This window comes from Pelodiscus sinensis, chromosome 5, assembly GCF_049634645.1.
Source record: "Pelodiscus sinensis isolate JC-2024 chromosome 5, ASM4963464v1, whole genome shotgun sequence".
Classification (NCBI taxonomy): domain Eukaryota; kingdom Metazoa; phylum Chordata; order Testudines; family Trionychidae; genus Pelodiscus; species Pelodiscus sinensis.
The window spans coordinates 90,798,283-90,812,751 of record NC_134715.1 but is presented as its reverse complement, the minus strand read 5'-3'; the positions used below and the strand labels follow the sequence as shown (position 1 = coordinate 90,812,751).

At 43.4% G+C, this 14,469-nt stretch overlaps 1 protein-coding gene across 6 annotated transcripts in view; it reads right to left on the bottom strand.

Annotated features, from left to right (window-relative positions):
* The window catches only part of ATP8A1 (ATPase phospholipid transporting 8A1), a 225,167-nt gene that overhangs the window by 79,534 nt on the left and 131,164 nt on the right, over nt 1-14,469 (bottom strand). For all 6 annotated transcript variants that reach the window (XM_006111916.4, XM_075930509.1, XM_006111917.4 and 3 more), the window contains one exon: nt 13,046-13,130. In XM_006111916.4, the coding sequence (XP_006111978.1) occupies nt 13,046-13,130 (85 nt within the window). The remainder of the gene's footprint in view (nt 1-13,045; nt 13,131-14,469) is intronic.

Below are 14,469 nucleotides of genomic sequence, written 5' to 3'. Positions count from 1 at the left end.
TATGAAGGAAGACTGAAAGAACTGGGCTTGTTTAATTCAGAAAAGATAAGACTGAGGGGGTTTTCAAGTATCTAAAAGAGTATTACAAGGAGGAAGGAGAAAAATTGTTTTGCTTGGTGTGACAGGACGGGCAGCCTCCACCCCGCGGAGGCAGACCCGCTCTGCACTGACCCCGCTTGCACTCCTGGGGGCCGACCAGGAAGCGCGGGCGGTGTGCGGCCTCTGTACGGCTGCCGCCACTCAGCTGAGAGGCAGGGGCAGAGCCAGAGAGACGTGCCGGCCGGCGCCCTGAGACAGGGCAGAGCTAGGCGCCGGCTGGGGGGTGGGTGGCTGGAAATGTCACGCCGAGCACGACGCCGGTGTGGGATTTTAAAGCCGGGTGGAAGGACGCCCAGAGGAAAGGAGGAGGCAACTGGAGAGGAGGACGCCAGGGGAAAGGAGGAGGTAACCAGGAAGAGGGGACCCCCGAGGGAGAGGGAAGCTTGGAAGGCAGGATGCCCGGGGAGGAAACTCCCGGGAACGGAGTCGCTCGGAGGTAGGAAGTAGCCCAGGGCGGGGCTTGGAGCCCGTGAGCTGGTGAGTTGCAGGCATTAGCTCCGCCGGCTGGGCAAGATCTAGTGACCCTGTCCTTAGGGCCCTGGGCTGGGGCCCGTGAGAGAGGGTGGGCCCGGGCCCCCCTACTCTCACATCCCGGCAATAACACACAAAACCCGCGTCAGGCGCTGGGGGAGGATAAACCAAGGAGACTGAGGATTTACCCTGAGTGGGGAAACATGAGGGGGGGCGGCCACGCCTGCATCTGACTGGAGCGGGCTGACCGACCCCCTACTCGTATACTTGGCCTCTGATGATAAGACAAGAAGCAATGGGCTTAAACTGCTGCAAGGGAGGGTTAGGTTGGACATTAGGAAAAATGTCCTAACTATCAGGGTGGTATAAATTGCCTAGGGTGGTTGCCTCTGAAATAAATGGCCTAGGGAGGTTGTGGAAGCTCCATCACTGGAGATATTTAAGAGCAGTTTAGACAGAGATTTATCAGGGATGATCTAGAAAGTGCTTGGTCTTGCCATGGGAGCAGGGGACTAGACTTGATGACCCCTCAAGGTCCCTTCCTGTTTTAGTGGTCTATGAGATTCTATGATAGTTGTTGTTTCCTAAATTAATACTTTAAATCAGCAAGAAACAATTTATAGCTTTTTCTAAGATATCCATCTTTATTTTATAATTGTCTTAACATATATATGTGCAAAATCAGAACATTTAAAAACTAACAATGAATCTTCAAATTATGAATTATGTCCCACCATATGCAATAATATGAAGAATTAATATTTTCAAGGTAATTCATTTCAAATGATCCCGTGCTCACAATTTGTAAATTATGGAAATATAACTTTAAAACAATATTAATAGTAAGCATTATTTTATCGAACTTAATTTATCTTTTGTGAAGAAAAGTTGATTTTCCAATTTATAAAAAAATCTGTTTTTTCTTGTCACATTTACAGATTTTTTTAAAAACCTACAATATTAGGCTCAAATATCTCAAAATATTAAATTGTGTGAGCTGCATATACAATATATCATGTACAAAGATGGGTTTACATAAACACATGCGCACCTATCTGACTTGTGCATATGCACTGGGGCTCATTTAAGTAATGGAGTATGTACAAGACATTTACAAAATATTAATCCTAATTTATAAAAAAACATATTCATTGTATACCAAAAAAGTGTTCTCTATTCACACGATCACAATTAACTGGAAAATTAATAACCCTTCTAAGCAGAAAACTTGACAAATGGGTTTTCTTTATTTGTAATTATTTGTGTGGATATAATATGTGTGTCTGTGTGTATATATATATATGTTCATAGACCAAAACAATTTAAAATGGATTTAAGCTTGAGAGTAATGTATCAGTAATTTACAATAAAATGCAATACTGAAATGTTGTAATTATCTCACAACCCAGGAAATATACAGTTAAGATTAATGGAAATGCCTGTTGAGGGAATTCAAACAAGAGATGGTTACCTTCCATAACTGGTGTTCTTTGAGATGTGTTCCTCATATCCATTCCAAGGGTATGTCTACACTACCCCTCTGGTTCGAACTAGGGTGGGTAATGTAGTCATACAGAGTTGCAAATGAAGCCCGGGCTTTGAATTTCCCGGGCTTCATTTGCATAAAGCCGGCCGGTGCCATTTTTAAGTGCCGGCTAGGTCGGACCCCGTGCCGCGCGGCTACACGCGGCACGGACTAGCTAGTTCGGATTAGGCTTCCAAACGAGGTGTACAGCTAGTTCGGATTAGGAAGCCTAATCCGAACTAGCTAGTCCGTGCCGCGTGTAGCCGCGCGGCACGGGGTCCGACCTAGCCGGCACTTAAAAATGGCGCCGGCCGGCTTTATGCAAATGAAGCCCGGGAAATTCAAATCCCGGGCTTCATTTGCAACTCCGTATGACTACATTACCCCCCCTAGTTCGAACTAGGGGGGTAGTGTAGACATAGCCCAAGTTAGGTGTGTGTGTGTGCACCATAAAGATGTTAAATTGCAGTTATCTGGCTAATCGTGTAGTTGACACAATCTGTATTGACTACATGATTAGTCAACAAGGAGCTGCTCTGCAGAGTTGCAGCAAGGGTAGCTCCTGGAGCTGGCTGGAGCTTGGACGGAGCAGTCTGGCTCACACTGGCTCCGGGAGTCACCCAAGCTACAGCTCTGCATTTTAAATGCAGTAAGAGCCTCTGTTCATGGTGGCTAGGGCTGGCTATGGCTAGGGGCTGAACAATTTCCTTAGCTTACGTTTGGTTAAGGAAATGTACTGTAAACTTCCGATAATCCAGCACCTTTAGGACCCAGGGGGTGAGGGATTATCAAATATGCCGGACTATCGGAAGGGGGGATTATGAGGGGTCTTGAGTGGTGTGGGGGGGATGCCACCCCAGACCCTTCATAGCCCCTCCCTTCCGATAGTCCGGCTCTGCCCCAGGTGTCCCCGATTCAGCCGCTGCTGGTCAGTTTCAGCAGCAGCTGAATCCAGATGCCGGCGGCAGAGCAGCTGGGGTGCTGCCGGGTTGATCCGGTAGCACCACCCCTTGGCGCTGCGAGATCAACCCGGCAGCACCTCAGTTGCTCTTGGGGACGCCTGGGGCAGAGCAGCTGGGGTGCTGCTGGGTTGGTCCCACAGCACTAATGGGCGGCGCTACCGGACCAACCCGACAGCACCCCAGCTGCTCTGCCCCAGGCGTCCCCAAATCAGCCACTGCTGAAACTGACCAGCGGCTGACTCCGGGAAGCCCGGGGCAGAGCAGCTCTGCCTCGGGCTTCCCGGAGTCAGCCGCTGGTCAGTTTCAGCAGCGGCTGAATCGGGGGTGCTGGGGGCAGAGCAGCTCCAATGGTCCAGATGCCCAGAGCACTTCCGGGTTCCTGATGGTGCCGGACCATCAGATGCCAGACCAATGGAGTTTTACTGTATACGTGTTCTAATGAAAAGGCCTAACTCAGAAGTAGAGAGAATACCTTATCAGGTCAAAAGGAATGAAGCAGACAGTCTCCCTACATCAAAGAACTAATGAAATAAGGAGAAGTTTCTAAAAGGAAATCAGGGGTGACTGAAAATGGCTTTCAATAAGAGAAAAAGAATAAATTTCAAAAGGAGACAGCATGGACCTTGTATCTCCACACAGCAGTATTATCAACTATGTGAAATAAGGTGCAATGAAAAAAGCTGTTGATCAGAGGGAGGAAGGGGGAAAAGTAAGGAAGAAAGGCCTTGGGAAGAAAGAAGCTTGTATATTTTATTTGGATTAATATTGAAAATCAGGGTGAACTGTCTCAAATGTTTTTTGGCTGAAGTCAGTAACTGGCAATGACATCACGTATTTATTAAAGGGTATAAAACGTAAACTCTTAAGAGATTAATTAATAATGCTAACCAGTATAGGTTTATGTACTCTTGCGATTAGCTCATTTGTAAGTACATTAGTCAAACGCTTATAAACAGACTGGGTTTATGAGTTGGAAAGTATTGACTTTTAGAGGTGCCCAGGGATAGTGTTGAGTTTTTCCAAATTAATGGGTGGAGGCTTAAATCAATTCTGTTTATAATGTTAATAGATATTGAATCCGGGCCCTATTACTGTCAGTACCACATGGCAAAAGGATTACACTGAGAAATGGACTGAATTTTTCTCATAAGAAAAACTTCATGAGCTAGGTCCAGAAAAACAAATGGGAGAGAAAAAGGTAAAAAGGATTGTATAACTTGAATATTAAAATCTTTCAAAAAAATCTTTTCACAGTTAACCAATCAGATGACGAAATGTGAAAACAGCAACCAGTGTATGTGGAATATCTACAGAGCTGGCATTTTTCAAGGAATTTGCTATTCTCCAGAATCCAAACTTAAATTTTTTAAAATAAATTTACTAGCTAATTTGCAAAATATCTTGATGAAAAATTGAGACTCTTACTCAAGAGTCTGCTTCTTGCTGGATTGCAACAAGACCACAGAGAATTATACAGTTCTCCATTCACATAGATGTATATTAACACAGAAATTTATTAAATGCTTAAATGTAAGTGCCAGCAATGCTAGCCACTTCATTTTTGAACGATGCAGCAAATACGTGTAGCAAATGCCAAGAACATACTGTATTGCCACATGAACGGAAACATGAAAGGAATAATGTAATATCATTGGCAGCATTTAAATTTGGTGTGATCATAAATACTGAATTTTTCTTTAATGCATTAGAGTGGAGAAAACCTTTAAAAAAACAAGTGAATTCAGTACTTGTGAAAAGGCACTGATAGACCGGTTTAGAGAAAAAGACATCAGAGATGCAGGACAGCAGCGCCCACTTCCCTACAAGGACACGGAAGTATATTAAGTCTTGAGGAGGAACAAACATTTATTTTTTATGTCAGCTCAACCCCCAATCTCTCTACTGAGATTACCAATTATGCTGTTGATCTGGAGGAAGACAATTATCCACTAAGAACTAGACTGAGACCCTGAACTCATTTCATATGGATTATCCACTAACAAACACTTTTCAGCAACTAGCTGTATAGCCTTGATTCAAACAAATACCCTAGATATGGAAGGCAGACATTCACATTGTGTTACCTTTCAGCTGTTCTGTCTAATACATTTTTGAAAGTTTCTAAGCAACTCTGACATCATTGCAGCTAAAAAGATTTACTCATTACACTGCTACACTACTAGCTTTGGGTACGTATACACTACAACGTTAATTCGAACTAAGCTAACGGATCCAGACTAAAAAACTAGTTCGAATTAGCATTTTGCTAATTCGAACTAGCATGTCCACATTAAGTGGACCCTGAACCAGGCTTAAGGATGGCCGGAAGCAGTGCTGGCAGGGCATCAGAGGAGGACTTAGAGCGTGGAGATGCTGTCTCAGGCTAGCCGAGGGCTGTGCTTAAAGGGTCCCGACCCCCACCCTGGACAGACAGTTCTCAGGGGTGTCCTGCTTGCAAAGCAGTCCTGGCTTGGATTGCCTGGAGTACCCACACTGGGCACATCACAGCACTCGGACATCAGACCGGCTGCACTTGCCGCAGGCTGCCATCTGGGGAGAGGGGGCAATTGGGGGGCTGCAGGAGAGCTTCCACCCCCAGAAGCCCGCAGAGCCAGCCCAGTCCTCCCCATCGGGAGCTCGTACCTCATTCCTCCCTCACCTCCTTCCACTTACCCTTCCCTAGCCCCTCTTCTTCATGTACAAAATAAAGATAACGTGTCTTCCAAAATGGAATCTGTCTTTATTGAACAAAACTGGGGGAGTCTGGGAAAAGGAGGTGGGAGAGGAGAAGAGAGAGGCTGGGAGAGGGGAGGGCAACTAAAATGATCAGGGGTTGGGAACAGGTCCCATATGAAGAGAGGCTAAAGAGACTGGGACTTTTCAGCTTAGAAAAGAGGAGACGGAGGGGGGACAGGATAGAGGTCTCTAAAAGCAGGAGTTGGGTGGAGAGGGTGCATACAGAAAAATTCATCATTAGTTCCCATAAAGAAGGACTAGAGGACACCAAAGGAAAGGCATGGGTAGCAGGCTTCAAACTAGTAACAGAAAGTTGTTCTTGACAAAGCAAAGAGTCAACCTGTGGAACTCCTTGCTGCAGGAGGCTGTGAAGGCTAGAACTAGAACAGAATTTAAAGGGAAGTGAGAGCAAGTCATGGAGGTTGGGTCCATGGAGTGGTATTAGCCAGGGGGTAGGAGTGGTGTCCCTGCCCAAGGTTTGTGGAAGGCTGGAGAGGGATGGCACGAGACAAATGGCTTGGTCACTGTCTTCGGTCCATCCCCTCCAGGGTCCCTAGTGTTGGCCGCTGTCGGCAGACAGGCTACTGGGCTAGATGGACCTTTGGTCTGACCCAGGACGGCCATTGTAAGCTCAGGGCTCAGGGTCGGGGGTCTCAGTGGACCACCTTGATTTTCATGCATACCTGCTCCTGGGTGGCCAGGCTGGCAGCTCTCCTGCCCTAGTCAGCCACTTTCCTGTGCCTAGTGCGGAGGTAGTGGATGAGGTCCATGATGTCCACACTAGCCCAGGCGGGTGCCCACCTCTTGCGGTCCCGGGCAATCTCCCAGGAGCCGCCAGCCTGGTCCCGGGAAGAGGAGGAGGGCTTGGGGGGCATCAGGTGGGTGGCTCGATCCGTGCCAGGTGCAGGGTCTGCTGGCTGGGTGCTGGCAGGCTTGCACCTGGCACGGGCACCGTAGCCAGCTCGTGCCCCTTTAAGGGGTCCGGGGCCGGGAGGGGGGCAGACGAGTTTCCCTGGTGTTGGCCAGAGTGGCCACCAGGGAAACCTGGGGAGGGCTAGCCTCCCACTAGTTCGAACTAGGCTTAATCCTCGTAAAATGAGGTCTTCCTAGTTCAACCTAAGCGCTCCGCTAGTTCGAATTAAATTCGAACTAGCGGAGCGCTAGTGTAGCGCCTATTAAAGTTAGTTCGAACTAACGGATGTAGTTCTTTGTAGTGTAGACATACCCTAACTTTGTAGTGTAGACATACCCTATCTGAATAGATTTGTTTATTTCCATAGCCTATTTCTACTTTAGTATTCCTTCCTAGTGTAATACTCTCAGGCTACATCTAGACTGCATGCTTCTTTTAGAAGACGCTTTTCCAGAAGAGAATGTCCACACTGCCAAAGTGCATCAAAAAAGTGATCTGCTTTTTTGAAAGATAGCATCCACACTGAATGGATGCTATCTCGCATTTAAGCTGTGATCACTATGGATGGTGTGGCCACCAGGGCTCCTGTGCTTTTTCCTCTTTCTTCTTTTTTTGAAAGAACTCCCTCTTCCCTGTCCACACATGGCTTTTTCCAAAAGAAAAAGCCTTCTTCCTCCTTGAAAGAGATTTACCAATGTCGGAAAAACCCCTCTGTTCTTTTGATTTTTTTTCAAAAGAACACAATTGCAGTGTGGACATAAGTGAAGTTTTTTTGGAGAAACAAACAAAAAAGAGTTTCTTGAATATATTTTTTTCTGTTAGTTCTTAATCCTATTTATAAGGTTTTGAGGTACAGGGTTTTTGCACAAAGTTTAAGATGTACTATAATAATTACTCTATAAATGGTGCAAACAGGTAAAACTAGTAAGTTCCTGAAAGTAAGAGATTTCTCTTAGAAAGAGTGGATGTTGATCACGGTGATTTTAATAAGATGGGCATGTTACAAGGTATTACAAGGTTTAAGAATAATGGAGAGGAAGATTAGGAAACTTTCAGGGAGCAAGGACCACTGTTGTTTTTTTCTGTGTGGAGTGCATGAGTGTGTCAGGGCAACTTTAAAATCCATCAGCTCAATAAGATTAAGTGAGTACAGAAATTTTAAACTTGCACTCAGGTACTCAAACACTCCACACAGAAAGGAAGGGGAAGAAAGGGAGAGTAGGGATATATTACCAACCACCTGACCAGGACAGCGATACTGACATTGAAATGCTGAGGGAGATTAGAGAGGCTACCAAAATAAAGAACTCTATAATAATGGGGGATTTTAATTACCCCCATATTGACTGGATACATGTCACCTCAGGAAGAGAAGCGGAGATAAAATTTCTCAATGGCTTAAATGACTGCTTCTTGGAGCAGCTAGTGCAGGAACCCACAAGGGGAGAGGCAATACTCGATTTAGTCCTGAGTGGAGTGCAGGATCAGGTCCAGGATATAACCATTACAGGACCGCTTGGGAATAGTGACCATAATATAATAACATTCAACATTCCTGTGGTGGGAAGAACACCTCAGCAGTTCAGCACCCTGGCATTTAATTTCAAAAAGGGGAATTACACAAAAATGAGGAGGTTAGTTAAACAGAAATTAAAAGGCACAGAGACTAGAGCCAAATCCCTGAAACCTGCATGGAAACTTTTTAAAGACACCATAATAGAGGCCCAACTTAAATGTATACCCCAAATTAAAAAACATAGCAAGAGACCTAAAAAAGAGTCACCGTGGCTTAACCACCATGTAAAAGAAGCAGTGAGGGACAAAAAGGTATCTTTTAAGAAGTGGAAGTCCAATCCTAGTGAGATAAATAGAAAGGAACATAAACACTGTCAAATCAAGTGTAAAAATGTAATAAGAAAAGCAAAAAAAGATTTTGAGGAACAGCTAGCCAAAAGCTCTCAAAGAAACAACAAAATGTTTTTTAAGTACATTAGAAGCAGGAAGCCAGCTAAAAAACCTGTAGGTCCCCTAGATGATCGAGCTATAAAAGGAGCAATCAAGTACCATAAAGCCATTGCGGAGAAACTAAATGATTTCTTTGCTTCAGTCTTCACGGCTGAGGACGTTGGGGAGATTCCTGAATCTGCACTGTCCTTTGTGGGTGATGAATCTGAGGAACTGTCCCGGATTGAAGTGTCATTAGAGGAGGTTTTGGAACAAATAGAAAAACTTAATGTTAACAAATCTCCGGGACCGGATGGCATTCATCCAAGGGTTCTAAAAGAACTAAAATGGGAAATTGCTGAGCTATTATCTGTGGATTTTAACCTATCCTTTAAATCAGCTTCCGTACCTAATGACTGGAAGGTAGCCAACGTGACACCAATATTTAAAAAGGGCTCTAGAGGTGATCCTGGCAATTACAGACCGGTAAGTCTAACTTCAGTACCGGGCAAATTAGTCGCAACAATAGCAAAGAATAAAATTGTGAAGCATGTAGAAGAACATAATTTATTGGACAAAAGTCAACATGGTTTCTGTAAAGGGAAATCCTGTCTTACTAATCTGTTAGAGTTCTTTGAAGGGGTTAACAAACATGCAGACAAGGGGGATCCAGTAGATATAGTATACTTGGATTTTCAGAAAGCCTTTGACAAGGTCCCTCACCAAAGGCTCTTGTGTAAATTACATGGCCATGGGATAAGAGGGAAGGTCCTTTCTTGGATTGAGAACTGGTTAAAAGACAGGAAACAAAGGGTAGGAATAAATGGTAAATTTTCAGATTGGAGAGGGGTAACTAGTGGCGTCCCCCAAGGGTCAGTCCTGGGACCAATCCTTTTTAACTTATTCATAAATGATCTTGAGAAAGGGGTAAGCAGTGAGGTAGTAAAGTTTGCAGATGATACAAAACTGTTTAGGATAGTCAAGACAGAAGCAGACTGTGAGGGACTCCAAGAAGATCTCACCAAACTGAGTGATTGGGCAACAAAATGGCAAATGAAATTTAATGTGGATAAGTGTAAAGTAATGCACATCGGGAAAAATAACCCCAACTATACGTACAGTATGATGGGGGCTAATTTGGCTACGACAAATCAGGAAAGAGATCTTGGAGTTATCGTGGACAGTTCTCTGAGAACTTCCATGCAGTGTGCAGTGGCGGTCATAAAGGCAAATAGGATGCTAGGAATTATTAAGAAAGGGATAGAAAATAAGACCCAGAATATCTTACTGCCCCTGTATAAAACTATGGTACGCCCACATCTTGAATACTGTGTACAGATGTGGTCTCCTCACCTCAAAAAAGATATTTTGGCCTTGGAAAGGGTTCAGAAAAGGGCAACTAAAATGATTAAGGGTTTGGAACGGGTCCCATATGAGGAGAGGTTAAAGCGAAACCTTTTCAGTTTAGAAAAGAGGAGATTGAGGGGGGATATGATAGAGGTATATAAAATCATGAGTGGTGTAGAGAGGGCAGATAAAGAAAAGTTATTTATTAGTTCCCTAAATAGAAGAACTAGAGGACACCAAATGAAATTATTGGGGAGCAGGTTTAAAACTAATAAAAGAAAGTTCTTCTTCACACAGCGTGTAGTCAACCTGTGGAACTCCTTGCCAGAGGAGGCTGTGAAGGCTAGGACTATAATAGAGTTTAAAGAGAAGCTAGATAATTTCATGGAGGTTAGGTCCATAAAAGGCTATTAGCCAGGGGATAAAATGGTGTCCTTGGCCTCTGTTTGTCAGAGGTTGGAGAGGGATGGCAGGAGACAAATCGCTTGATCATTGTCTTCGGCCCACCCTCTCTGGGGCACCTGGTGCTGGCCACTGTCGGTAGACAGGATACTGGGCTAGATGGACCTTTGGTCTGACCCAGTACGGCCGTTCTTATGAGAGCATGGACTCAAAAGACAGACTGAGAGACAAGATTAATAATACTGGGGTTCAAGTCCTTTTTCCACCAGAGACTTTCTGTATGACCATGGGAAAGGTACTTAGCCTCTCACATCTCTATCTGTAAAATGGGGATAATAGTACTTTACCTCAGAGGGGTATTGTGAGGATAAAGATATGCAAGATTATGAGCCACTCACTTACTGTGGCAATAGGGGTCATATAAGTAATCAAGATATACAGATCTACTTTTTCTCCCTCACTGGGAGGAAATGCCTAGAGAGATGAGGGAGAAGAGCATCCTGTGTGGAGAGCATGAGTGAGTAATACCAGCAGAATCCTGGCTGTGGTGATAATGCCACCCATCAGGTCAGCAACTAAACTAACCATGTCCATCACTACTGCACTCCTTAGAGATACTATTGTGAATGGGATAAGAGTCTCCTGGAGCCATAGTCCCATCTGGGAACAAAGCAGGGAAAAGGCACTCTAGACTTCCTCTGGAACAAGTGAAGTTAATTTACATTTCCTACCACACAACCAAAAAATCCTGAAATTTGTTTTGCAAAAGGAGTTAACAATAGACTATTTATGCTTCACATTCAGTGTTAGGGCACCTAGTGGGGAGGACCATTACAACCCAATGGGGTTCCCCAACTAAATATGGATAACTTAATTTGGTTTTATGTGTTACATGAACATTTAGTAAAATAAATCAAAAACTAATTAAAAGCTAACTTTGTTAAAGAACTTACAAACAACATTTTATTAAAATTATATGAAGTTAAAAGGGCGAAAATCTGCAGTTGAATTTCCTGTAATAGCCTTATTATTTCCTCCTTACCTATTCTTTTCCTGTTTCATGGATGAATTAGAATACTAATTCTACTGTAGAATGTGATAACCCATACCTGACTTGCTTTCCTCTATCAGTCACAGAAAAATCTCACAAGTATCTTGGAGGTAGCATGGCCCAGTGGACTAGGACTCAGGACACCTGGGTTCTATTCTTGGCTCTACCAAAGGGCCTGTTGAGTGACCTCCAGAAAGTCACTTTGTGTCTCCATATCTCAGTTTAACATGGAATAATGATACTTACACCTCCTTTGTAAAGTGCTTTTGAGATCACAGATGAAAAGTGCTATAAAAGAGCTACAGGGTATATGAGTTATCAGTATTTTCTATTGCCAAAGTTGTTTTTCTGACTGCATCTAAAGTACGGCGTTTTTTAGTGATTTTTAATTTTGTTTAAAGTGTCTATTGTTTGATGAAAGTAGGCACTTCTTGCCTTTTCAGATCACAGATTCTTATTTGTGAACCCAAATGTGGCACCTATATCCCTCCCATAGCCACATAATAATGGTTAGAGAGATGATTCTACTATATCAATGTTTCTCAAAGTGGGCCTGCTTTGGGAAAGCCACTAGCAGGATCATGCCACTTTGTTCACCTGCAGAATCTGTAGCCACGGTGCCTCATGACTCCCATTGGTTCCAGTTTGCTGTTTTCAGCCAACAGGAGCCGTGGGAAACAGTGTACCAGAGCCAATGGGAGTAGCACGGCTCTGTGGCTACATACATTTGGGTAAACAAAGAGGACTCATCTTGAGAAAGACTGTGTTAGATCCCTGGGAATAAGGAGACAAGACAGATGAGGTGAGTGTGGGCAGTTGGCTCCTACAGTCACTGATTATTAGTAATGGATTCACTCCTGTGATGTAAAGCAGCCTTAAAGCACACATAACTCTCAAGGGATAGATGCATGGCCTCTCTGTGATAATGTCATAGCCATTGCTTTATCACAGAGCAGGGGCCCTGAACTTCCCCAGACCACTTGCTAAGTGACCCTGCTCAGTTCAGTCTCGAAGAGGAGAGAGATGTGATGAAATAAGGGATTGTATTTGCTTTGTTATGTTGCATGTGATTTCTACTATCTTGTAGTAATCCTGTGTGTGGGCCTCAGTTTCCATGGGCACTGAACCAAAAGTGAGATGGTGGTGGGAATTTCAGTGTGACAGCCTCCTGCACATATACAATGGCTGATGCTTTCTGTAACCTGAGCCTGGGAGTTGTCAGTGGTGGCTCCTAAATCATTCTTATCCCATCCCCTCTAACCTCTTTCTTCTCCTTCCCAAAAGTCAAAAGTTGGAAGAGATCAATTTATGGAATGGAACCTTATTTCATGGAATCCCTACGGTATCTCCATAATACATGTGAACTGCACAGCTGAATTTGAAAAGCTTCTAGTTAGGTAGAAACCTGTTTTATCTGTCTTATTTGTGAACATATACTCTTCAGGAAAGGGACATATTTTGGAGGCTATAGGGGTTTAACAGATATATGTATAATCAAGGCTAACAATATATAATACAAGCTAACCTTTATAGTACTTATGGAAATTGAGAAGTTTTATTTCACATTTAGTTTTATATCAAGCAATATTACTCACCTTCTGTAGCAAACTGCTCTAAATGTTTTAAAGTAATTTCCTTGTATTTTGAACTCTCTGCCAGACGGTCATAAATTACTGTATCCTACAATGCAAACAGAATGAAGGTACAATAAAACAAAGCAAGTAGGTTTCACTGATGTGGCAACAATAATAAAAATTCTGGAAAATAGGCAGAAAAATATGTAACACTACATCAAAGTACTTCAGGACCAAGCAACACAAATAGAAGTATATTTCTGTTCTGAAGAGGAGAAAAGAAGAGGACTTTCTGAGCTCTGAAGGGCTGTAGACTGCTGAACCTTGTGGAATTATTTTGGGTTTTGTATATTTTTATTTCTCTACACTTTCATACCTACTTTACTCATATTGCTCTTCCCTTCATGTTCCTCATCCCCAATATTAAGTACAGAGTGAAACTGATACTTAGTAGCTTTTATTCTTATTTCTATTTGGCCAAAAAAAGCTGTGCATTGAGTGACACAATGACATTATTTCATTCATTTTCATTTAGAAGGATGGGAAATGTGGAATATCCTCAATCTTGTATTCATTTTTTTTATAAACATTGAAGAAGGGGTTTTAAAACTGGATTTCAGATTATGTATCAGTAATTCCTTTGATGAATTACTTACAACACATGGTATGCAAACTGCACCATTTTATGATGCATTGTGAATTTCTGATTCAGACATATGTTCTTCCCTTGCTCCAAGGCTATGTCTACACTGCAGGGAAAAGTCGGAAAAAGATATGCAAATTGTGAACCACAATTTGTGTATCTTTTTTTGATTTTCTTCCAAAAGAGGCTTTTCTGACATTTTGTCTACAGACGACAAAAATGTCAGAACCCCCCCCCCCCCCCCCCCCACTTTCAGCACATCCCTTCTTACTCATAGAGAAAGGTTTACAGGGATGCCGAAAAAATGCATCTGCTTTTCTGAATTTTTTTCAGAAAAGCAGACGCATTCCTTGAATGCAGCAGAGCTTTTCTGGGATAACTCTGGTATCCCAAAAAAGCTCTGCAGTGTAGACAGAGCCTTCAGGAGAACAATAATTTACTGTTGACTTAATATTACCAGTAAGCTCCTATTTGTTTTCTTCCCCAGCTACTTGGGCTAGTAAACAGGGGTGGAGTTAAGGCTTCACCAATTCCCCAGCACTTCTCTTCCATTCCCAGAGAAGGAATAAGTAAGGGTATGTCTACACTACCTCGCTAGTTCGAACTAGCGGGGTAATGTAGGCATACCGCACTTGCAAATGAAGCCCGGGATTTGAATTTCCTGGGCTTCATTTGCATAAGCGGGGAGCCGCCATTTTTAAAACCCCGCTGGTTCGAACCCTGTGCAGCGCGTCTACACGGGGCACGAACTAGGTAGTTCGAACTAGGCTTCCTAGTTCGAACTACCGTTACTCCTCGTGAA